Below are 24,605 nucleotides of genomic sequence, written 5' to 3' on the forward strand. Positions count from 1 at the left end.
GGCTGCCCGGACTCTTTGGGGCTGCCCGGACTCTTTGGGGCTGCCCGGACTCTTTGGGGCTGCCCGGACTCTTTGGGGCTGCCCGGACTCTTTGGGGCTGCCCGGACTCTTTGGGGCTGCCCGGACTCTTTGGGGCTGCCGGACTCTTTGGGGCTGCCCGGACTCTTTAGAAAGGGGAACCATTGGGATGGAGATTCCTGTAATTAGTTACAATGATCCCTTTAGAGAATCTGTTATTTGTGCCCTCCCCCCTCCCAGGAGCTGGTGGGCTGCAGGCAGAATGATAACCGCCCGACGCTGCAGCGCTTCATGGACACCTACAACCGCCGGAGGCAAGCGAGGAGACCGCCATAAAAGAGTAAGTGACGGCCCGGTCACTTGTACGTGGCTTCACGCCCCTCTCCTGATCACCGCCTTGACCACGTGCCCTTCTCCCGATCACTGCAATGACCGCGCGCCCCTTCCTCAACGACCGCGCGCCCCTCTCCCGATCACTGCAGTCACCGCGTGCCCCTTCCTCAACGACCGCGTGCCCCTCTCCCGATCACTGCAGTCACTGTGCGCCCCTCTCCCCGCAGTCACCGTGCGCCCCTCTCCCCGCAGTCACCGTGCGCCCCTCTCCCCGCAGTCACCGTGCGCCCCTCTCCCCGCAGTCACCGTGCGCCCCTCTCCCCGCAGTCACCGTGCGCCCCTCTCCCCGCAGTCACCGTGCGCCCCTCTCCCCGCAGTCACCGTGCGCCCCTCTCCCCGCAGTCACCGTGCGCCCCTCTCCCCGCAGTCACCGTGCGCCCCCTCTCCCCGCAGTCACCGTGCGCCCCTCTCCCCGCAGTCACCGTGCGCCCCTCTCCCCGCAGTCACCGTGCGCCCCTCTCCCCGCAGTCACCGTGCGCCCCTCTCCCCGCAGTCACCGTGCGCCCCCTCTCCCCGCAGTCACCGCGCGCCCCTCTCCCCGCAGTCACCGCGCGCCCCTCTCCCCGCAGTCACCCGCGCGCCCCTCTCCCCGCAGTCACCGCGCGCCCCTCTCCCCGCAGTCACCGCGCGCCCCTCTCCCGATCACGGCAGTGACCGCACTGTTTTATATGAGCAGGGACGAGTCGAGCACAGAACTAACAGAAGAGGTAAAAGAGGAGCGAGTCCGGAAAGCGAGCTACATCCCGAGAGCGCCACCGGCCCGCCAGCACGGAAACCGCGTAAGTCCAGCGTCCTCTTACATTGCTGATATTAGAGTAAAAATTAGATTTCCGTGAAGTGTAATTCTCCTCCAGTCACCTCCAGAGCTGCACTCACACTGCTGACACCGGCATCTACCTTCTTTTATTATTGATTGCTGCTGTTTTTGTTTTTTTGCCCCAAACTCTTAGAAATGGCGCATTTGGGTTGATTTTTGCGCAAAATGATATATTTTATTTTTTTTTCTTATAGCAAAAAGTTGAGAACTTGCACAATACTGTGACATGTGGCAAGTTAGGATTTGTGTTATAAGGTGGCTTTTTGTTCTCGGTCGCGGCGCTGGAGCTCAGTGGTGATGTGTTTGGTGCAAAGTCTGAGTCACAAGTGATGAATTTAGGGACAAGGAAACCCATAAACAAGAGACCAAACAGGTAACCTAAACCCCTGCTAGAGACTGGGGGGGGGGGCAAAAGTGGTGGAGAATGGGGGCCTGAATGCTGGAATCTGCGGGACGTGTGCAGCTCTGGATGTGACTGGAGTACGAGATCCGACCCATGAGCCGGCCGTCGTCTCCGCTTCCGGTATCTCCAGACCGTTGTATCATTTTTGTATTATAGACTTTTCCTTAAATTTCTATTTTAATTTTTTTTTTTATTAACTTTAATATTGTATAAAGTTGTTTGTTTTTTTTTTTCATTTTTATACTTTTTTGAGTTTTTTTTTCTTTGTTATATTTTCTCGCATTGCTTGTATGTTTATACGCTTTATCTGCTGCGCTGATCTTGGCCTTCATTTTCCCGCAGTTTCAGCCGCGTCCTCTCCTGCGCCACAAGCCTGAAACGCTCCATGGTGAACATTAACAAGCCCCTGGTGGTCCTGGCCGTGGCCGGCGGCCTCCTCGTCACGCTGCTCGGCTTCCTCACGGGCCTCTCCTTCCACAAGCCAGCGGATGGCGCTCCGGTGGAGACCGGTGTGTCGTGGACCTCTGTCCAGCAGCTGCTGTGGCCGTACCTCGGCCTCCGGCACAAACGCGCCCCCTCCGGTGTGAACTCTTTCCAGCGCTGAGGTTTTGTACATTTGTATCAGGATAGGTTTAAATTATATTTTGTGAATATATTTTATTACAGGTGGGGGAGGGGGCGGCGGAGTCCTCTGTATTTTGCCTGCGTGGTGTCTTTTGAATGTGGTGTTGGTATTTATTGAATAAAGTCTGGTTGATCTCAAGGCAAGGTCAGCAGCAGTCTGGTGGATCTCAGGAGCAGGTCAGCAGCAGTCTGGTGGATCTCAGGAGCAGGTCAGCAGTCTGGTGGATCTCGGGAGCAGGTCAGCAGTCTGGTGGATCTCGGGAGCAGGTCAGCAGTCTGGTGGAGCTCGGGAGCTGGTCAGCAGTCTGGTGGAGCTCGGAGCTGGTCAGCAGTCTGGTGGAGCTCGGGAGCTGGTCAGCAGTCTGGTGGAGCTCGGGAGCTGGTCAGCAGTCTGGTGGAGCTCGGGAGCTGGTCAGCAGTCTGGTGGAGCTCTGGGAGCTGGTCAGCAGTCTGGTGGAGCTCGGGAGCTGGTCAGCAGTCTGGTGGAGCTCGGGAGCTGGTCAGCAGTCTGGTGGAGCTCGGGAGCTGGTCAGCAGTCTGGTGGAGCTCGGGGAGCTGGTCAGCAGTCTGGTGGAGCTCGGGAGCTGGTCAGCAGTCTGGTGGAGCTCGGAGCTGGTCAGCAGTCTGGTGGAGCTCGGGAGCTGGTCAGCAGTCTGGTGGAGCTCGGGAGCTGGTCAGCAGTCTGGTGGAGCTCGGGAGCTGGTCAGCAGTCTGGTGGAGCTCGGGAGCTGGTCAGCAGTCTGGTGGAGCTCGGGAGCTGGTCAGCAGTCTGGTGGAGCTCGGGAGCTGGTCAGCAGTCTGGTGGAGCTCGGGAGCTGGTCAGCAGTCTGGTGGAGCTCGGGAGCTGGTCAGCAGTCTGGTGGAGCTCGGGAGCTGGTCAGCAGTCTGGTGGAGCTCGGGAGCTGGTCAGCAGTCTGGTGGAGCTCGGGAGCTGGTCAGCAGTCTGGTGGAGCTCGGGAGCTGGTCATCAGTCTGGTGGAGCTCGGGGAGCTGGTCAGCAGTCTGGTGGAGCTCGGGAGCTGGTCAGCAGTCTGGTGGAGCTCGGGAGCTGGTCAGCAGTCTGGTGGAGCTCGGGAGCTGGTCAGCAGTCTGGTGGAGCTCGGGAGCTGGTCAGCAGTCTGGTGGAGCTCGGGAGCTGGTCAGCAGTCTGGTGGAGCTCGGGAGCTGGTCAGCAGTCTGGTGGAGCTCGGGAGCTGGTCAGCAGTCTGGTGGAGCTCGGGAGCTGGTCAGCAGTCTGGTGGAGCTCGGGAGCTGGTCAGCAGTCTGGTGGAGCTCGGGAGCTGGTCAGCAGTCTGGTGGAGCTCGGGAGCTGGTCAGCAGTCTGGTGGAGCTCGGGAGCTGGTCAGCAGTCTGGTGGAGCTCGGGAGCTGGTCAGCAGTCTGGTGGAGCTCGGGAGCTGGTCAGCCAGTCTGGTGGAGCTCGGGAGCAGGTCAGCAGTCTGGTGGAGCTCGGGAGCAGGTCAGCAGTCTGGTGGAGCTCGGGAGCTGGTCAGCAGTCTGGTGGAGCTCGGGGAGCTGGTCAGCAGTCTGGTGGAGCTCGGGAGCTGGTCAGAAGTCTGGTGGAGCTCGGGAGCTGGTCAGCAGTCTGGTGGAGGGAGCTCGGGAGAAGGTCAGCAGTCTGGTGGAGGGAGCTCGGGAGAAGGTCAGCAGTCTGGTGGAGGGAGCTCGGTGAGAAGGTCAGCAGTCTGGTGGTGGAGCTCAGGAGGTGGTCAGCAGTCTGGTGGTGGAGCTCAGGAGGTGGTCAGCAGTCTGGTGGTGGAGCTCAGGAGGTGGTCAGCAGTCTGGTGGTGGAGCTCAGGAGGTGGTCAGCAGTCTGGTGGTGGAGCTCAGGAGGTGGTCAGCAGTCTGGTGGAGGGAGCTCAGGAGAAGGTCAGCAGTCTGGTGGAGCTCAGCAGCTGGTGCACACAGTCTATAAAGAGGTGGTGGGAGTGCTGCAGCCGGGCCATCGCCTCTGGGGCACAGGAATCTTTCATTGTGTGATACAGGGTGCTGTGGAACTCGCTCCCGTCGTACAGCTCCTCTGAGAAGCTCTCGCTGGACTCTGACACCTTGAGGCGCAGGGTCCTCCGGGCGCTCAGCATATACAGCGACCAGTCATCCTCGCTGCACGGTTCGGAGCCTTCCCGCACCTGGAAGGGAACAGATGTCACACTAACATTGTCCGATCCAGTCCTGGATAATGAGGGGGAGCCCGTACTGACTAGGAGGGGGCTGTACTACTGCCCCAAAAACCTGGAGGTTGGGGCTCATTAAAGCCACGATGAGGTAAGTTACCCTAGCTACATCTAAGTATATACAGGCCATGTTCTATCCTTCCTCGGACCCTTGCTTCGGGACCCTTGCTTCGGACCCTTGCTTCGGACCCTTGCTTCGGACCCTTGCTTCGGACCCTTGCTTCGGACCCTCGGCCCCTCTGACCCTCGCTCCGGACCCTCGGCCCCTCTGACCCTCGCTCCGGACCCTCGGCCCCTCTGACCCTCGCTCCGGACCCTCGGCCCCTCTGACCCTCGCTCCGGACCCTCGGCCCCTCTGACCCTCGCTCCGGACCTCGGCCCCTCTGACCCTCGCTCCGGACCCTCGGCCCCCTCTGACCCTCGCTCCGGACCCTCGGCCCCCTCTGACCCTCGCTCCGGACCCTCGGCCCCTCTGACCCTCGCTCCGGACCCTCGGCCCCTCTGACCCTCGCTCCGGACCCTCGGCCCCTCTGACCCTCGCTCCGGACCCTCGGACCCTCGCTCCGGACCCTCGGCCCCTCGGACCCTCGCTCCGGACCCTCGGACCCTCGCTCCGGACCCTCGGCCCCTCGGACCCCTCGCTCCGGACCCTCGGACCCTCGCTCCGGACCCTCGGCCCCTCGGACCCTCGCTCCGGACCCTCGGCCCCTCGGACCCTCGCTCCGGACCCTCGGCCCCATCGGACCCTCGCTCCGGACCCTCGGCCCCCTCGGACCCTCGCTCCGGACCCTCGGCCCCCTCGGGACCCTCGCTCCGGACCCTCGGCCCCTCGGACCCCTCGCTCCGGACCCTCGGCCCCTCGGACCCTCGCTCCGGACCCTCGGCCCCTCGGACCCTCGCTCCGGACCCTCGGCCCCTCGGACCCTCGCTCCGGACCCTCGGACCCTCGGACCCTCGCTCCGGACCCTCGGCCCCCTTGGACCCTCGCTCCGGACCTCTGACCCTTGCTCCGGACCCTTGGCCCATTTTTCTGTGAGCCTTTTGATGTTTTTGCTTGTATTTTTTCACCCACTCAAGTGAATAAGGGAAAAAATGTGTTCATGCAGCCTTTTTGCTGCCAACACTTTTTATAGCAGGATTTTCATCAGAGCCCAGGGAGACTTTTCGCCCCCCTCGTCCCTCTGCGCTCGCCCCCCCCCCCCGTCCCTCTGCGCTCGCCCCCCCCCCCGTCCCTCTGCGCTCGCCCCCCCCCCCCGTCCCTCTGCGCCCCCCCCCCCCCCGTGTCCCTCTGCGCCCCCCCCCCCGTGTCCCTCTGCGCTCGCCCCCCCCCCCCCCCGTGTCCCTCTGCGCTCGCCCCCACCCCCCCCCGTGTCCCTCTGCGCTCCGCCCCCCCGTGTCCCTCTGCGCTCGCCCCTCCCCCCCCGTCCCTCTGCGCTCGCCCCCCCCCCCGTCCCTCTGCGCCCCCCCCCCCCGTGTCCCTCTGCGCCCCCCCCCCCGTGTCCCTCTGCGCTCGCCCCCCCCCCCCCCCCGTGTCCCTCTGCGCTCGCCCCCCCCGTGTCCCTCTGCGCTCGCCCCTCCCCCCCCGTCCCTCTGCGCTCGCCCCCCCATCCCTCTGTGCTCTTGCCCGCACCTTCACTACGATCTGTTCGTGGCCGCAGCTGTGGTTCCATTTGCTCCAACCAATAGGTGAACGCCGGTGCCAGCAGCGCCAGCTCCTTGTACGCCATTTTTCTCTACGTCTTCATTCTGTAACATAGATAAAATGCTGCAATGTGAACATAACAAAGCATGCTGGCGGCGAATCTAGATTGGCGGCTGTACTGATGACAAGCAGCGCTACCTCCCGATCAACGTGGTGTATAATGTGTGATGTCATCAAACATGGCGGCACGTGAGGTCACTACGTGTGATGGAACGCTCGGTTTTCTCACCTTCTTGTTGACGCTGACGTATTTGTCGGAATCCTCTGCGGGGAACACGTTCAGCCCCGACCCTCTTCATCTCGGACGTCAGGCGCAGAGGGGTCGTCCACCTCCCGAGGATGTGCGTCAGGTCCGCGTCACCGCCAGAGACTGCAGCCAGCCGCCACCGCCCGTCCTGCGCCGGGGGACACACAATTACGTTTTATGTGTTTCTTACTTATTGGTAACAAATAAAAAATAAAAATTATACATTGTCTGTTTTCTGATCAAATTGATATTTTTTTTTTAATATATCTCTCGTGTAAAAGTAACAAAAAACAATCGTCAACCTTTTCATGAGTTGACAGCAAGCAGAGCTACGGTTACAATGCAACATTACACTGCAGAGTCATGAGACGGGACTGGCCTTGACTTCTATGTGGATGTCGGCGCAGGCGGAGGAGATGCTGAGCGCAGCCTCGTTGACTCCGCGGGGGGGCGCAGCTCCCAGGACGCGTACGGCAGGTGCAGGTGCGACTCCTGGAGCAGGGTGAAGGGGGAGAAGGCCGCCATGCTGAACGGCCAGCGCCCGGCTTCCTCCGCCTTGTACCGCACATTCATGATCCCGTCCGTCCTCCAGGTCATGCCTGAAATAGGGAGAGCGGAAAGTGAGAAGGAAGCACGACAGCGGGAATATGGAGGACAAGGTGAAGATGACGGCATTACTGTCTGGATCCCAGCGAGCCACCTGAGGATCCTCAAAGAAGATATAACGTCGTGGGGAACTTTAATGGAAACTCCAACTGGGGGTGAGCGGAGGCCCTCCATATCCTTCTCCTGGAGAGACACCCCCAGACTGGAGGAGAGGAACGACTCCTGAGGATACTGGAACCGCTGCAGCCCATCTGTCAGGAGCTGCGTGAGACAAATCACAACACACGGTACAATTGTGTCCTGCACTGACACAACTGGCCCCTGAGTGACAGCCTGTATTATACTCCAGAGCTGCACTCACTATTCTGCTGGTGCAGTCACTGTGTACATACATTACTGATCCTGAGTTATCTCCTGTATTATCCTCCAGAGCTGCACTCACTATTCTGCTGGTGCAGTCACTGTGTACATACATTACTAACCCTGAGTTACCTTCTGTATTATCCTCCAGAGCTGCACTCACTGTTCTGCATAGCGCCTGTATATGGGGGTCTTTACCTGCACCATGCTCCAGCCGTTCACTTGCTTACTCTGCGGTGGGAGAATGAGGACATCGAAATAATACACTCCCCCCAGACTCGTGAATTGCCGTAGATCCACCACGTCGGCCTCCAGCGTCTCGTCCTCTTCGGCCTCGTTCGGTATCGGTGTTGGGGAGTGACCTGGAGAATATGATGACGTTTCTTTAACATTCAGATATGGATTATCCCAGGGGTCGGATGTCCATGTTGGATCGGTACGAGCGGCTGGTCCTATATCCCAGTCCCTTCCAAAGCTGCATTCACAATTCTGCAGTTCACCCGACCTTATATATCACCACTACTGTACAGAGAGCAGAAGTGTGAATGCAGCTCTGGACTGGAGCATGACATGACAATGTTGTGACCGGAGGGAACCTGCCATCCATGCAGCATATAGAGGAGCCAGCACTGTAACGGATCTAGAGCTTCCCTCCTGCAGGGGCTGAGGGGACAGTCAGCAGGCTGGAGGGGTGCACCCACCTTCACTGGGGTCTACCGCCGGACTCTGGCTGAGGGGACAGTCAGCAGGCTGGAGGGGTGCACTCACTATCACTGATGTCTCCTGCTAGACTCTGGATGAGGGGACAGTCATCAGTTTGGAGGGGTGCACCCACCTTCACTGGGGTCTCCCACCAGATTCTGGCTGAGGAGACAGCAGGCTGGAGGGGTGCACCTGTGGCGCCCCTGAGGCTTTCGTTACCACAGAGGTACTGCACCTCAGCCAGAGGTGTGGTATCCCATCCTGGGTAGGAAGGGGGTGATCTACCGGTTCACAGACAAAACCTGCACACACCAATTGTAGGTCACACACCGGGGCAGGGTTTAAGGTAGGTTCCATTAATGCTGAGGAGCAGCGACCAGTGTACCTGGTTATGGGGCCTTCAGTTCCATTCGCTGTCCTGGAGGGGTGGAGCCTGGCAGAGGGAGTGTGGGAGGAGTCAGTGGGGTAGTGAGGAGAACCGGTTAGTTCAGGTTTGAACCAGGCAGTCTGTCAGAGAGGTGACAGGAGTCAGTGAGGGGGTCTGTGACAGGAAGTCTGAGAGACAGGAGTGAGGAGACTTTAGTTTTGTGGTGAAGACCCCAGGGCCCTGCTAGGTCCAGGTGACACAGAGGAAAAAGGTTCCAGAGTGCCACGGATGTGCGAGAGGCCTCCGTGGACTTGTTCCACCAAGAACACTGTGGTTTTACCGCTTTGGGTTTATACACTCCTATGAGTCAGTGCACTTATTCTAGAACCAGGGAGAGACAACCTAGGATCTAGCCACCGTGGAACGGGGGCGTCACTATAACGAGGACGCCGACCTCCGCAGATTAGGAAGGGAGAGAATAGGGCCTTGGCCCCTTTACTCTTTTCTGTACCTTTGATTGTTTTCTGAGAGACAGGAGTGAAGAAACTTTGGTTTTGTGATGAAGACCCTGGGGCCCTGCTAGGTCCAGGTGACACCGAGGAAAAGGGTTCCAGAGTGCCACGGATGTGCGGGAGGCCTCCGTGGACTTGTTCCACCAAGAACACCAGGGTGGAGGAATCTGGTCGCAATAACGGGGACGGTCCCCAGGCAAAGAAGGGAATTTTGTTACTTACCGTAAATTCCTTTTCTTCTAGCTCCTATTGGGAGACCCAGACGATTGGGTGTATAGTACTGCCTCCGGAGGCCACACAAAGCATTACACTAAAAAGTGTAAGGCCCCTCCCCTTCTGGCTATACACCCCCAGTGGGATCACTGGCTCACCAGTTTTAGTGCTAAAGCAAGAAGGAGGAAAGCCAATAACTGGTTTAAACAAATTCACTCCGAAGTAACATTGGAGAACTGAAAACCATTCAACATGAACAACATGTGTACCCGAAAAACAACCCAAAATCCCGAAGGACAACAGGGCGGGTGCTGGGTCTCCCAATAGGAGCTAGAAGAAAAGGAATTTACGGTAAGTAACAAAATTCCCTTCTTCGGCGCTCCATTGGGAGACCCAGACGATTGGGACGTCCAAAAGCTGTCCCTGGGTGGGTAAAGAAATACCTCATGTTAGAGCTGTAAAACAGCCCTTCCCTACAAGGAGGCAACCGCCGCCTGCAGGACTCTTCTACCTAAGCTGGCATCCGCCTAAGCGTAGGTATGCACCTGACAATGCTTGGTGAAAGTGTGCAGACTCGACCAGGTAGCTGCCTGGCACACCTGCTGAGCCGTAGCCTGGTGCCGTAATGCCTAGGGCGCACCCACGGCTCTGGTAAAATGGGCTTTCAGCCCTGATGGAACCGGAAGCCCAGCAGAACAGTAGGCTTCAAGAATTGGTTCCTTGATCCATCGAGCCAGGGTGGATTTGGAAGCCTGCGACTCTTTACGCTGATTAGCGACAAGCACAGAGAGTGCATCCGAGCGGCGCAGAGGCGCCGTGCGGGAAATGTAGATTCTGAGTGCTCTCACCAGATCCAACAAATGCAAATCCATTTCATATCGATGAAATGGATGAGGCAAAAGGAAGGTAAGGAGATATCCTGATTGAGATGAAAGGGGGATACCACCTTAGGGAGAACTCCGGAATCGGGCGCAGCACTGCCTTGCCTTGGTGAAACACCAGGAAGGAAGCTTTTGGATGACAGCGCTGCTAGCTCGGACACTCTCCTAAGAGACGTGACCGCTACCAGAAAGGCCTCTTTCTGGGAAAGTCGAGAGAGTGAAACATCTCTCAGAGGCTCGAAGGGCGGCTTCTGGAGAGCAATTAGTACCCTGTTCAGATCCCATGGGTCCAACGGCCGTTTGTACAGAGGGACAATGTGACAAACCTCCTGCAGGAACGTGTGTACCTGAGGAAGTGGTGCTAGGCGCTTCTGAAGAATACAGATAGCGCTGAGACTTGTCCTTTGAGGGAGCCGAGTGACAACCTTTTTCCAAACCAGATTGCAGGAAGGAAGGAAAAGTAGGGAATGCAAATGGGCAGGGAGACACTCCCTGAGCAGAGCATTAAGAGAAGAATATCCTCCACATCCTGTGGTAGATCTTGGCAGACGTCGGTTTTCTAGTCTGTCTCATGGTGGCAATGACGTCCTGAGATAATCCTGAAGACGCTAGGATTCAGGACTCAAAGGCCATACCGTCAGGTTCAGGGCCGTAGAATTCAGATGGAAAAAACGGCCCTTGGGACAGTAAGTCTGGCCGGGCTGGTAGTGCCCACGGTTGGCAGACCGTGAGATGCCACAGATCCGGGGACTACGACCTCCTCGGCCAGTCTGTGGCGATGAGGATGGCGCGGCGGCAAACGGACCTGATGTTGCGTAGCCCTCTGGGCAGCAGTGTCAGAGGGGGAAACACATAGGTAGCTGGAACTGCGACCAAACCTGAACTAAGGCGTCTGCCGCCAGAGCTCTTTGATCGTGATACCGCGCCATGAAAATCGGAACCTTGTTGTTGTGCCGAGACGCTATTAGGTCGACGTTCAGCATCCCCCAGCGTTGACAGATTTCCTGAAAACCGTCCGGGTGAAGATACCCTTCCCCTGCGTCCATACCCTGGCAACTGAGGAAGTCTGCTTCCCAGTTTTCTGCGCCCGGGATGTGAACTGCGGATATGGTGGATGCTCTGTCTTCCACCCCCATCAGACTCCGCCGGACTTCCTGGGAGGCTTGCCGACTGCGTGTTCCGCCTTGGTGGTAGATGTACGCCACCGCTGTGGAGTTGTCCGACTGAATTCGGATGTGTGTGCTTTCCAGCCACGGCTGGAAGGCTTGCAGGGCAAGATACACTGCCCAGATTTCCAGCACATTGATTTGAAGGATGGACTCCTCTGAAGAGAGTCCTTGACCGTCTGAGAAGGGGGACGTTCCTTCTAGGGACGTCGACTTCCCATCCCATTGGCAAAGAATGCCACATTGGAGTGGACGCAGATGAAACTGCGCGAAAGTGACTGCCTCTGCATGAGTCGTGTTAAGGGGTGTGACTGGCCGTGAAGGAGAGACTGCACCCCCGTCTGTAGTGAACGTGTCCAGCGGAAGCTTCACTATCGCTGAGGGAGCGTGATACTCCATGCCCAGATATGTCAGCGATTGGGTCGGTGTCAGATTTAACCTTGAGAAGTTGATGATCCACCCGAAACTCTGTAGAGTCTCCAGTGCTACGCTCAGGCTGTGTTGGCATGCCTCTTGAGAGGGTGCCTTGACCAGTCGACCGTCCAAGGAAGGATCACCGAGTGACCCTGAGAGTGCAGGACTGCTCCCACTGCTGCCCTGAACTTGGTGAAAACCCGTAGGGCTGTCGCCAGACCGAAGGGCAGGGTTACGAACTGAAGATGCTCGTCTTCAATAACGAAACGTAGCAAACGTTGGTGCTCTGGAGCAATCGGCACGTGGAGATAAGCCTCCTGTGTCTATTGATGCCAGGAAATCTCCTTGAGACATTGAGGCAATGACGGAGCGGAGGGATGCCATCCGGAACCGCCTGGCCTTCACGTGCTTGTTGAGCAGTTTTAGGTCCCCCACAATCAGATTGGAGGAAAAACCGTGTCTTGTTCCTGAAGAGGAACAGGAATTACCACTCCTTCTGCCTGCAGAAGAGCATCGGCTCGGTGGGTAGGTGGGGAAGTTCTGAAGAATCGAGCCGGAGGCCGAGAACAGAACTTTATCCTGTACACGTGAGACACAATGTCTCTCACCCACCGGTCTGTGACCTGTGGCAGCTAAATGTCGCCAAGGCGAGAGAGTCTGCCACCAACCGCGGATGCGGAGAGAGAGAGCTTAAAGTCATGAGGAGACCGCCTTGGAAGCAGTTCCTCTGGCTGCCTTCCTTGGGCGTGATTGGGCCCGCCTGGAATCTGAGCCCCTCTGAGCCTTTTGAGCCCTTTTGGACTAGGACAATTTGGACCTGCCCGAGCCTGGGAAGGACCAAAACCTCGACTGTCTCTCTCGGACAGCATTAATAGGGTAAGTCGCAATGCAGACATTGCGAGGATAAGGACGCTACCTGCGGCACAGATGTACCTGTGCTCAAGACCAGCTGCGCAAGACCAGCTGACATAGCTTAGAGTGCCCATACGGCTGCGAATGCCGGAGCAACCGACACGCCGATAGCTTCATAGACAGATTTCAACCAGAGGTCCATCTGTCTGTCAATGGCATCTTTAAGTGAAGTCCCATCTCCACTGCAACTATGGATCTAGCCGCAAGCCTGGAGATTGGGGGGTCCACCTTTGGACCCTGGGTCCAGCGCCTGACCACGTCAGGGGGAAAGGGATAACATGTATCCTAATACATTTGGAGAAACGCTTATCTGGTAAGCGTGGTGATTCTGCACTGCTTCTCTGAAGTCAGCGTGGCCAGAAAAGTACTCAATGTACGCTTGAGATACTGAAATGGGATTTCTCCTGCTGGGAAGCTGACTCCTCCACTGAAGGAGCTGGGGGAGAGATATCCAACATGCCATTGCTGGACGCTATAAGATCAGTCACCATGGCGTCACCATCCGGTGTATCCGGATTGAGAGCGGTGTCAGGATCAAAGTCCTGATCAGCTACGTCTGCCTCATCATACAGAGAGTCCTCTGCTGTGACCCTGACTAGTGATGAGGCCGAGTGCCGCTCCCAGCGAGCTCGTTTAGGCTGTCTGGGACTGTCGTCCGTGTCAGAGCCTTCACCCTGGAATGCCTGGGACCCCCCCGGAGCACTGATTTTGTTCCAAATGAGGGTGGCCAGGGAGCAATGATCAAGATTGCCCATGGCCTGTCTGGACTGCAAGTCACTATCCCATGACAATCTATCAGCCGAAACTGCAACACCGTCCCTGTCCATGGACAGGGTTCACAGGTGGTTCCTTTGGCCACCTCTAGTAGAGACCCCGGCTGACCAAGTGCTACAGAGGAGCATTGCACACAACGGGGGTCAGTGGAACCTGCCGGTGGAACAGTATCACATGCAGTAAAAGCAGCATAGAAAGCCTGTGTTGCTTTTTTGCTGCTGTAGTCTAGCCATCTAGGAGCATATAGCCGAGAATAGCGACCGTACAGTGCAATGTATAGCATACAAGCATAAAGTACAAATGAGCATTTCAGCACATGCAATATGAGTAGCTTAGAAAGCCTGTGCCTTAGCACCTTTGCTTTTTTGCTGCTGCAGTCTAGCCATCTAGGAGCATATAGCCAAGAATAGCGACCGTACAGTGCAATGTATAGCATACAAGCATAAAGTACAAATGAGCACTTCAGCACATGCAATATGAGCAGCTTAGAAAGCCTGTGCCTTGGCACCCTTGCTTTTTTGCTGCTGTAGACTAGCCATCTAGGATAGTATATAGCCAAGAATAGCGACCGTACAGTGCAATGTATAGCATACAAGCATAAGTACAAATGAACACTTCAGCACATGCAATACAAGCAGCATAGAAAGCCTGTGCTTTAGCACCCTTGCTTTTTTGCTGCTGTTGTCTCGCCATCTAAGAGGGCATATAGCCAAAAATAGCGACCTACAGTGCAGTGTAAGCATAAAATACAAATGGACACAACGGTATTTAGTGGGGTCAGCACTTCAGGTGCTGCTTACCGCCCGCCTATAGGCGGGTGTGTGGTCGCCAGAGTCCTGTGACTGGCTGCCAGCTCGGACTGCAGGAATGGCTGCCGGCGTCCTTCTCCAGCTCGTGTGACGAGGGGCGGGCCGTGGGCGTGCCCCAGACAAGAGCGGGAAACTGGCGTCCCACTGTGTCCAGTGAAGGGGGCTGGAGAATGCAAAGCAGACTCCAGCCCTTGACGCTGACTTTCTGTACAGCGTCCCGCCTCTCCCCTGACTGGCAGGGCTGGGGGCGGGAACGAAACGAAAACTAGGCCGCAAAGCCGGGGACTCGAGTAATAAGCGCGGCCGTCCTATGTGCACGGCCAGCGCGGAGTCCCCGGCGCACCACAAGTCCCAGCCGCGCCACAGTGTAAAAACACCTAGCAGCGGCCCGGCGCGGCAGTTCCCAATACATAAATTCACACAGCAAGCTGCCGTGAATAATAGCACGAGCGCTCCGCGCTGTTGTCCCCGGCGCACTAGTACTCCCAGCAATGCTGGTGTGTGTGTGCGCGATGTGTACGGGGACACAGAGTACCTTAATGTAGCAGGGCCCTGCCCTGACGATACTCAGCTCCATATCCAGCAGGTTCTCTGGGTCTGTGGATGGAGCCCGGTCTCAGTGCCTGGAGACCTGTAAGATCCCACTTCACCCAGAGCCCTGAGGGGGGATGGGGAAGGAAAACAGCATGTGGGCTCCAGCCTCCGTACCCGCAATGGGTACCTCAACCTTAACAAACACCCGACAAAAGTGGGGTGAGAAGGGAGCATGCTGGGGACCCCATATGGGCCCACTTTTCTTCCATCCGACATAGTCAGCAGCTGCTGCTGACTAAAAACAGTGGAGCTATGCGTGGATGTCTGACCTCCTTCGCACAAAGCAGAAAACTGGTGAGCCAGTGATCCCACTGGGGGTGTATAGCCAGAAGGGGAGGGGCCTTACACTTTTTAGTGTAATGCTTTGTGTGGCCTCCGGAGGCAGTACTATACACCCAATCGTCTGGGTCTCCCAATGGAGCGCCGAAGAAAGAAAGAAAATCATTTCCTTTAGCAATCCAACGGCCTGGGTGATCGCTGTAGGCACCCGAGGCCACAACCTCTCACCCATCCCCTGCAAGGGGGGGGCAATAAAATTACCGAGGTCAGCCACCCTTTGGACAGGTCTCGGAGGCGCAGGACAGTCCAGTGAAGGTCAGCTCTAGTGAGACGGCCAGGGAAGGCACATTGAGGGGTGCACCAGTACTGACCTTTGACCTGCTCGGGATCGGTGGAGGTCCGGAACAGTGAATCCCGGCATACCAGATCAGATCGTGGCCCAGTAAGACAGGGCCAAGTCCTGAACTTTAACCTGGAGACAGGATGGGGGGGTTCATTAGAGAACAAGGACTGAGGTGAGACTTGTTTGTGTCCCGGAGGGATATTGAAGCTCACCTGCAAAGGGGTCATCTGAATCGGGATGTATACCCGGGTGATAGAGTTGAATACACCCGACAAATGGGTGCACGTGGGTGGTACGCCCTGGATGTACATGTTCACCGGGAGGACATAGTATCAACAGCAGAGGAGTCTTCCCGTAGCGGCCCCACACCAACAAGCTCCCAACACCAGGGAGCTCACACCATGCTGTCAACAGCCTACCTGGTACCTGGAGCTGTTCCCGAACAGGATCCCAACCTGTGAAAGACCGGGATCCCACTATGTAAATAGCCCCTTTGTTCTTTTTGAAGAAGTCACCCTGATTTTTCCTAGCCCCTTTGTTATTTTCGAAGATGACACCCTGATTCCTTCCCCTGTTTGTATTTGATAAAAAAAATATGGACAACCGGGCCACTGCACTATGGGTGGTCGGAACTTTAATGTATATAGTTGAAATCTATGGCTGCTAATTTGTTTCTGTTTTTTTTGTAGATTGATAAAAAGTTGATGGACATGTGGGTCACAGGACTATGTGTGGCCAGGACTCTACCTCGTATATAGTTGCATCAGTTGTGCTCCCTACCAGAATTAAGATAGGAGAATGCTGCTATAAAAGAATGTTTATTGCTTATGTTCTAGTTTGTAACGTTCAAGTGAGGTTGCCTCCCATAAAGGGATGAAATGTTATCTGTTAACCTGTTATAGCATTTAAAATTTTTGCAGTTAATGCCACTGTATTTTTGTTTCATCCCGCGGACGTGCTGGGATTCGCTGTAGGGGAGTGTGGCGCCCCTGAGGCTTTCGTCGCCACGGAGGTACTGCACCTCAGCCAGAGGTGTTGTATCCCATCCTGAATAAGAAGGGATTTATCTACCGGTTCACAGACAAAATCTGCACACACCAATTGTTAGGTCACACACTGGGTCAGGGTTTAAAGCAGGTACCCCCATAAATCCTGAGGAGCAGCGACCAGTATACCTGGTTACGGGGCCTTAAGTCCCATTCACTGTCCTGGAGGGGTGGAGCCTGGCAGGGGGAGTGTAGGAGGAGTCAGTGGGGTAGTTAGGAAGAAGGGAATTTTGTTACTTACCGTAAATTCCTTTTCTTCTAGCTCCAATTGGGAGACCCAGACGATTGGGTGTATAGCTACTGCCTCCGGAGGCCACACAAAGCATTACACTAAAAAGTGTAAGGCCCCTCCCCTTCTGGCTATACACCCCCGTGGGATCACGGGCTTGCTCAGTTTTAGTGCTAAAGCAAGAAGGAGGAAAGCCAATAACTGGTTTAAACAAATTCACTCCGAAGTAACATCGGAGAACTGAAAACCGTTCAACATGAACAACATGTGTACCCGAACAACCAAAAATCCCGAAGGAAACAGGGCGGGTGCTGGGTCTCCCAATTGGAGCTAGAAGAAAAGGAATTTACGGTAAGTAACAAAATTCCCTTCTTCTTCGGCGCTCCATTGGGAGACCCAGACAATTGGGACGTCCAAAAGCAGTCCCTGGGTGGGTAAATTAATACCTCATGTTAGAGCTGTAAAACAGCCCTTCCCTACAAGGAGGCAACCGCCGCCTGCAGGACTCTTCTACCTAAGCTGGCATCCGCCTAAGCGTAGGTATGCACCTGACAATGCTTGGTGAAAGTGTGCAGACTCGACCAGGTAGCTGCCTGGCACACCTGCTGAGCCGTAGCCTGGTGCCGTAATGCCTAGGGCGCACCCACGGCTCTGGTAGAATGGGCTTTCAGCCCTGATGGAACCGGAAGCCCAGCAGAACAGTAGGCTTCAAGAATTGGTTCCTTGATCCATCGAGCCAGGGTGGATTTGGAAGCCTGCGACTCTTTACGCTGATTAGCGACAAGCACAGAGAGTGCATCCGAGCGGCGCAGAGGCGCCGTGCGGGAAATGTAGATTCTGAGTGCTCTCACCAGATCCAACAAATGCAAATCCATTTCATATCGATGAAATGGATGAGGCAAAAGGAAGGTAAGGAGATATCCTGATTGAGATGAAAGGGGGATACCACCTTAGGGAGAACTCCGGAATCGGGCGCAGCACTGCCTTGCCTTGGTGAAACACCAGGAAGGAAGCTTTTGGATGACAGCGCTGCTAGCTCGGACACTCTCCTAAGAGACGTGACCGCTACCAGAAAGGCCTCTTTCTGGGAAAGTCGAGAGAGTGAAACATCTCTCAGAGGCTCGAAGGGCGGCTTCTGGAGAGCAATTAGTACCCTGTTCAGATCCCATGGGTCCAACGGCCGTTTGTACAGAGGGACAATGTGACAAACCTCCTGCAGGAACGTGTGTACCTGAGGAAGTGGTGCTAGGCGCTTCTGAAGAATACAGACAGCGCTGGGACTCGTCCGTTAAGGGAGCCGAGTGACAACCTTTTTCCAAACCAGATTGCAGGAAGGAAGGAAAAGTAGGGAATGCAAATGGGCAGGGAGACACTCCCTGAGCAGAGCATTAAGAGAAGAATATCCTCCACATCCTGTGGTAAATCTTGGCAGACGTCGGTTTTCTAGTCTGTCTCATGGTGGCAATGACGTCCTGAGATAATCCTGAAGACGCTAGGATTCAGGACTGAAAGGCCATACCGTCAGGTTCAGGGCCGTAGAATTCAGATGGAAAAAAACGGCCCTTGGGACAGTAAGTCTGGCCGGGCTGGTAGTGCCCACGGTTGGCAGACCGTGAGATGCCACAGATCCGGGGACTACGACCTCCTCGGCCAGTCTGTGGCGATGAGGATGGCGCGGCGGCAAACGGACCTGATGTTGCGTAGCCCTCTGGGCAGCAGTGTCAGAGGGGGAAACACATAGGTAGCTGGAACTGCGACCAAACCTGAACTAAGGCGTCTGCCGCCAGAGCTCTTTGATCGTGATACCGCGCCATGAAAATCGGAACCTTGTTGTTGTGCCGAGACGCTATTAGGTCGACGTTCAGCATCCCCCAGCGTTGACAGATTTCCTGAAAACCGTCCGGGTGAAGATACCCTTCCCCTGCGTCCATACCCTGGCAACTGAGGAAGTCTGCTTCCCAGTTTTCTGCGCCCGGGATGTGAACTGCGGATATGGTGGATGCTCTGTCGTCCACCCCCATCAGACTCCGCCGGACTTCCTGGGAGGCTTGCCGACTGCGTGTTCCGCCTTGGTGGTAGATGTATGCCACCGCTGTGGAGTTGTCCGACTGAATTCGGATGTGTGTGCTTTCCAGCCACGGCTGGAAGGCTTGCAGGGCAAGATACACTGCCCAGATTTCCATGAAGGATGGACTCCTCTGAAGAGAGTCCTTGACCGTCTGAGAAGGGGGACGTTCCTTCTAGGGACGTCGACTTCCCATCCCATTGGCAAAGAATGCCACATTGGAGTGGACGCAGATGAAACTGCGCGAAAGTGACTGCCTCTGCATGAGGCGTGTTAAGGGGTGTGACTGGCCGTGAAGGAGAGACTGCACCCCCGTCTGTAGTGAACGCTGTTTGTCCAGCGGAAGCTTCACTATCGCTGAGGGAGCGTGACACTCCATGCCCAGATATGTCAGCGATTGGGTCGGTGTCAGATTTAACCTTGAGAAGTTGATGATCCACCCGAAACTCTGGAGAGTCTCCAGCGCTACGCTCAGGCTGTGTTGGCATGCCTCTTGAGAGGGTGCCTTGACAAGTCGACCGTCCAAGGAAGGATCACCGAGTGACCCTGAGAGTGCAGGACTGCTCCCACTGCTGCCCTGAACTTGGTGAAAACCCGTAGGGCTGTCGCCAGACCGAAGGGCAAGGTTACGAACTGAAGATGCTCGTCTTCAATAACGAAACGTAGCAAACGTTGGTGCTCTGGAGCAATCGGCACGTGGAGATAAGCATCCTGATGTCTATTGATGCTAGGAAATCTCCTTGAGACATTGAGGCAATGACGGAGCGGAGGGATGCCATCCGGAACCGCCTGGCCTTCACGTGCTTGTTGAGCAGTTTTAGGTCCCCCACAATCAGATTGGAGGAAAAACCGTGTCTTGTTCCTGAAGAGGAACAGGAATTACCACTCCTTCTGCCTGCAGAAGAGCATCGGCTCGGTGGGTAGGTGGGGAAGTTCTGAAGAATCGAGCCGGAGGCCGAGAACAGAACTCTATCCTGTACACGTGAGACACAATGTCTCTCACCCACCGGTCTGTGACCTGTGGCAGCTAAATGTCGCCAAGGCGAGAGAGTCTGCCACCAACCGCGGATGCGGAGAGAGAGAGCTTAAAGTCATGAGGAGACCGCCTTGGAAGCGGTTCCTCTGGCTGCCTTCCTTGGGCGTGATTGAGCCCGCCTGGAATCTGAGCCCCTCTGAGCCTTTTGAGCCCTTTTGGACTAGGACAATTTGGACCTGCCCGAGCCTGGGAAGGACCAAAACCTCGACTGTCTCTCTCGGACAGCATTAATAGGGTAAGTCGCAATGCAGACATTGCGAGGATAAGGACGCTACCTGCGGCACAGATGTACCTGTGCTCAAGACCAGCTGCGCAAGACCAGCTGACATAGCTTAGAGTGCCCATACGGCTGCGAATGCCGGAGCAACCGACACGCCGATAGCTTCATAGACAGATTTCAACCAGAGGTCCATCTGTCTGTCAATGGCATCTTTAAGTGAAGTCCCATCTCCACTGCAACTATGGATCTAGCCGCAAGCCTGGGGATTGGGGGATCCACCTTTGGACCCTGGGTCCAGCGCATGACCACGTCAGGGGGAAAGGGATAACATGTATCCTAATACATTTGGAGAAACGCTTATCTGGTAAGCGTGGTGATTCTGCACTGCTTCTCTGAAGTCAGCGTGGCCAGAAAAATACTCAATGTACGCTTGAGATACTGAAATGGGATTTCTCCTGCTGTGAAGCTGACTCCTCCACTGAAGGAGCTGGGGGAGAGATATCCAACATGCCATTGCTGGACGCTATAAGATCAGTCACCATGGCGTCACCATCCGGTGTATCCGGATTGAGAGCGGTGTCAGGATCAAAGTCCTGATCAGCGACGTCTGCCTCATCATACAGAGAGTCCTCTGCTGTGACCCTAACCAGTGATGAGGCCGAGTGCCGCTCCCAGCGAGCTCGCTTAGGCTGTCTGGGACTGTCGTCCATGTCAGAGCCTTCACCCTGGAATGCCTGGGACCCCCCCCGGAGCACTGATTTTGTTCCAAATGAGGGTGGCCAGGGAGCAATGATCAAGATTGCCCATGGCCTGTCTGGACTGCAAGTCACTATCCCATGACAATCTATCAGCCGAAACTGCAACACCGTCCCTGTCCATGGACAGGGTTCACAGGTGGTTCCTTTGGCCACCTCTAGTAGAGACCCCGGCTGACCAAGTGCTACAGGGGAGCATTGCACACAATGGGGGTCAGTGGAACCTGCCGGTGGAACAGTATCACATGCAGTAAAAGCAGCATAGAAAGCCTGTGTTGCTTTTTTGCTGCTGTAGTCTAGCCATCTAGGAGCATATAGCCGAGAATAGCGACCGTACAGTGCAATGTATAGCATACAAGCATAAAGTACAAATGAGCACTTCAGCACATGCAATATGAGCAGCTTAGAAAGCCTGTGCCTTGGCACCCTTGCTTTTTTGCTGCTGTAGACTAGCCATCTAGGAGAATATCGCCAAGAATAGCGACCGTACAGTGCAATGTATAGCATACAAGCATAAGTACAAATGAACACTTCAGCACATGCAATACAAGCAGCCTAGAAAAACTGTGCCTTAGCACCTTTGCTTTTTTGCTGCTGTAGTCTAGCCATCTAGGAGCATATAGCCAAGAATAGCGACCTACAGTGCAGTGTATAGCATACAAGCATAAAGTACAAATGAACACTTCAGCACATGCAATACAAGCAGCATAGAAAGCCTGTGCTTTAGCACCTTTGCTTTTTTGCTGCTGTTGTCTCGCCATCTAAGAGGGCATATAGCCAAAAATAGCGACCTACAGTGCAGTGTAAGCATAAAATACAAATGGACACAACGGTATTTAGTGGGGTCAGCACTTCAGGTGCTGCTTACCGCCCGCCTATAGGTGGGTGTGTGGTCGCCAGAGTCCTGTGACTGGTTGCCCAGAGCTTGTCTCCGTTCTCCAGCTCGGACTGCAGGAATGGCTGCCGGCGTCCTTCTCCAGCTCGTGTGACGAGGGGCGGGCCGTGGGCGTGCCCCAGACAAGAGCGGGAAACTGGCGTCCCACTGTGTCCAGTGAAGGGGGCTGGAGAATGCAAAGCAGACTCCAGCCCTTGACGCTGACTGTCTGTACAGCGTCCCGCCCCTCCCCTGACTGGCAGGGCTGGGGGCGGGAACGAAACGAAAACTAGGCCGCAAAGCCGGGGACTCGAGTAATAAGCGCGGCCGTCCTATGTGCACGGCCAGCGCGGAGTCCCCGGCGCACCACAAGTCCCAGCCGCGCCACAGTGTAAAAACACCCAGCAGCGGCCCGGCGCGGCAGTTCCCAATACATAAATTCACACAGCAAAGCTGCCGTGAATAATAGCACGAGCGCTCCGCGCTGTTGTCCCCGGCGCACTAGTACTCCCAGCAATGCTGGTGTGTGTGTGCGCGATGTGTACGGGGACACAGAGTACCTTAATGTAGCAGGGCCCTGTCCCTGACGATACCCAGCTCCATATCCAGCAGGTTCTCCGGGTCTGTGGATGGAGCCCGGTCTCAGTGCCTGGAGACCTGTAAGATCCCACTTCACCCAGAGCCCTGAGGGGGGATGGGGAAGGAAAACAGCATGTGGGCTCCAGCCTCCGTACCCGCAATGGGTACCTCAACCTTAACAAACACCCGACAAAAGTGGGGTGAGAAGGGAGCATGCTGGGGACCCCATATGGGCCCACTTTTCTTCCATCCGACATAGTCAGCAGCTGCTGCTGACTAAAAACAGTGGAGCTATGCGTGGATGTCTGACCTCCTTCGCACAAAGCTTGAAAACTGAGCAAGCCCGTGATCCCACGGGGGGTGTATAGCCAGAAGGGGAGGGGCCTTACACTTTTTAGTGTAATGCTTTGTGTGGCCTCCGGAGGCAGTAGCTATACACCCAATCGTCTGGGTCTCCCAATGGAGCGCCGAAGAAAATCGGTTAGTTCAAGTTGGAACCAGGCAGTCTGTCAGAGAAGTGACAGGAGTCAGTGAGGGGGTCTGTGACAGGACGTCTGAGAGACAGGAGTGAGGAGACCCTGGGGCCCTGCTAGGTCCAGGTGACACCGAGGAAAAGGGTTCCAGAGTGCCACGGATGTGCGGGAGGCCTCTGTGGACTTGTTCCACCAAGAACACCGGGGTGGAGGAATCTGGTCCCAATAACGGGAACGGTCCCCAGGCAAAAGAAAGAAAAACAGTTCCTTTAGCAATCCAACGGCCTGGGTGATCACTGTAGGCACCCGAGGCCACAACCTGCCACCCATCCCCTGCAAGGGGGGGCAATAAAAGGACAGAGGTCAGCCACCCTTTGGACAGGGCTCGGTGGCAGAGGTGCAGGACAGTTCAGTGAAGGTCGACGCTAGTGAGACGGCCAGGGAAGGCACATTGAGGGGTGCACCAGTTCTGACCTTTGACCTGCTCGGGATCGGCGGTGCTCAGCGCAACTGTGAGACTAACAGTGAGTAAAACACCTCGACTGCAAGCCCTGTGTCGTCTGCTTTGCCCTGCACCCTATCAACATCCCCCATAGACTTTATAAACGGTTGCCCCGGGGTACCGCTCCATCTGTGGGGAGCAGAAACACCTCAGCTGCCATAACACCAGCCCCAGGGGTCCCGTCCAGCAGCCGTGGCTCCAAAGCCGCAATCCACAGGTGGCATCACGAATATTATACAAACTTTATTACCATCTCCCCTATATTGCCATATTAATTGACTCCACCAGGGTCACGAGTTCGGGCCCCGCCACCGCCGACTACCCCGGACTAGTCTGGCCCCTCACCGAGTCACCTAAGGCCCTGGGGTGGGCGGGTCACACCCACCTTCACTGGGGTCTCCTGCCGGACTCTGGCTGAGGAGACAGTCAGCAGGCTGGAGGGGTGCACCCACCTTCACTGGGGTCTCCCGCCGGACTCTGGCTGAGGAGACAGTCAGCAGGCTGGAGGGGTGCACCCACCTTCACAGGGGTCTCCCGCCGGACTCTGGCTGAGGAGACAGTCAGCAGGCTGGAGGGGTACACTAACCTTCACTGGGGTCTCCCGCTGGACTCTGGCTGAGGAGACAGCAGGTTGGAGGGGTGCACTCACCTTCACTGGGGTCTCCCGCCGGACTCTGGCTCTCCGGCTGAGGAGACAGTCAGCAGGGTGGAGGGTTGCACTCACCTTCACTGGGGTCTCCCGCTGGACTCTGGCTGAGGAGATAGTCAGCAGGTTGGAGGGGTGCACTAACCTTCACTGGGGTCTCCCGCTGGACTCTGGCTGAGGAGACAGTCAGCAGGTTGGAGGGGTGCACTCACCTTCACTGGGGTCTCCCGCCGGACTCGCCCTCTCGGCCTCCGTCGCCGCCTTTTCCTCTGGCTCGGTTACGTCCTCTCTGGCCGTGGCGGCGCTCTGGACGCTCTGCGGTACAGAGAGCATTTACTGGTTATGCTTCAGCTCCTCTGTGCTGCTGTTGCACCCCTCTCTGCCTCTATGACTGATGCATCAGGTAGCTCAGGATGAGCCCCGTCCTCACCTTCCTTTCCTCGGATGTCACCTCCTCCTCTGCGGCCGCGGCCTCACATTCTGGCTCAGGTTTCCACTCGTCCTCCGTCGCTGGCCTCCAGTCTCCAGCCTCACCCTCCAGGACGATTCCCCCCAGGGTGGGCTTTTCCTCCGGCTCCTTCGCTTGCGGCTGTGACGTTGGGCTCAGACAGGACAGGTGGTCGTAGTCCGTGTGAAGGATGCGGACCGCGATGTTACTCAGCGCCAGAGGTTTGGGCAAATCGAAGGCGATGGCCTCCTCCTGGAAGTGATAGCCCCGAAACCTGCGTGGAGGGGAACAGAGAATACTCTGCTGATACTGCAGCACTTGCGGGGGGCAGCACTGGGCCGGGGGTCTGATACTGCAGCACCTGCGGGGGGCAGCACCGGGCCGGGGGTCTGATACTGCAGCACCTGCGGGGGGCAGCACCGG

At 56.3% G+C, this 24,605-nt stretch overlaps 2 protein-coding genes across 2 annotated transcripts in view; one reads left to right on the plus strand and one right to left on the minus strand.

The window, feature by feature from the left end:
- Positions 1 to 2,514, plus strand: part of IRAG2 (inositol 1,4,5-triphosphate receptor associated 2) — a 36,252-nt gene extending 33,738 nt beyond the window's left edge. Inside the window, 5 exon segments of the mRNA XM_075342721.1 lie at positions 259 to 319; positions 322 to 358; positions 1,088 to 1,201; positions 1,974 to 2,196; positions 2,198 to 2,514. Of these exon segments, the coding sequence (XP_075198836.1) occupies positions 259 to 319; positions 322 to 358; positions 1,088 to 1,201; positions 1,974 to 2,196; positions 2,198 to 2,218 (456 nt within the window). The 3' untranslated portion in view covers positions 2,219 to 2,514.
- A 1,256-nt stretch (positions 2,515 to 3,770) lies between these two features.
- DNAI7 (dynein axonemal intermediate chain 7) overlaps positions 3,771 to 24,605 on the minus strand; it is a 71,562-nt gene continuing 50,727 nt past the window's right edge. The window contains 12 exon segments of the mRNA XM_075342728.1: positions 3,771 to 4,383; positions 6,059 to 6,109; positions 6,111 to 6,167; positions 6,345 to 6,416; positions 6,418 to 6,525; positions 6,757 to 6,828; positions 6,831 to 6,976; positions 7,056 to 7,098; positions 7,101 to 7,244; positions 7,542 to 7,705; positions 23,947 to 24,049; positions 24,165 to 24,456. Of these exon segments, the coding sequence (XP_075198843.1) occupies positions 4,114 to 4,383; positions 6,059 to 6,109; positions 6,111 to 6,167; positions 6,345 to 6,416; positions 6,418 to 6,525; positions 6,757 to 6,828; positions 6,831 to 6,976; positions 7,056 to 7,098; positions 7,101 to 7,244; positions 7,542 to 7,705; positions 23,947 to 24,049; positions 24,165 to 24,456 (1,522 nt within the window). The 3' untranslated portion in view covers positions 3,771 to 4,113.

Source organism: Anomaloglossus baeobatrachus, chromosome 4 (genome assembly GCF_048569485.1).
Source record: "Anomaloglossus baeobatrachus isolate aAnoBae1 chromosome 4, aAnoBae1.hap1, whole genome shotgun sequence".
In the NCBI taxonomy this organism is placed as follows: domain Eukaryota; kingdom Metazoa; phylum Chordata; class Amphibia; order Anura; family Aromobatidae; genus Anomaloglossus; species Anomaloglossus baeobatrachus.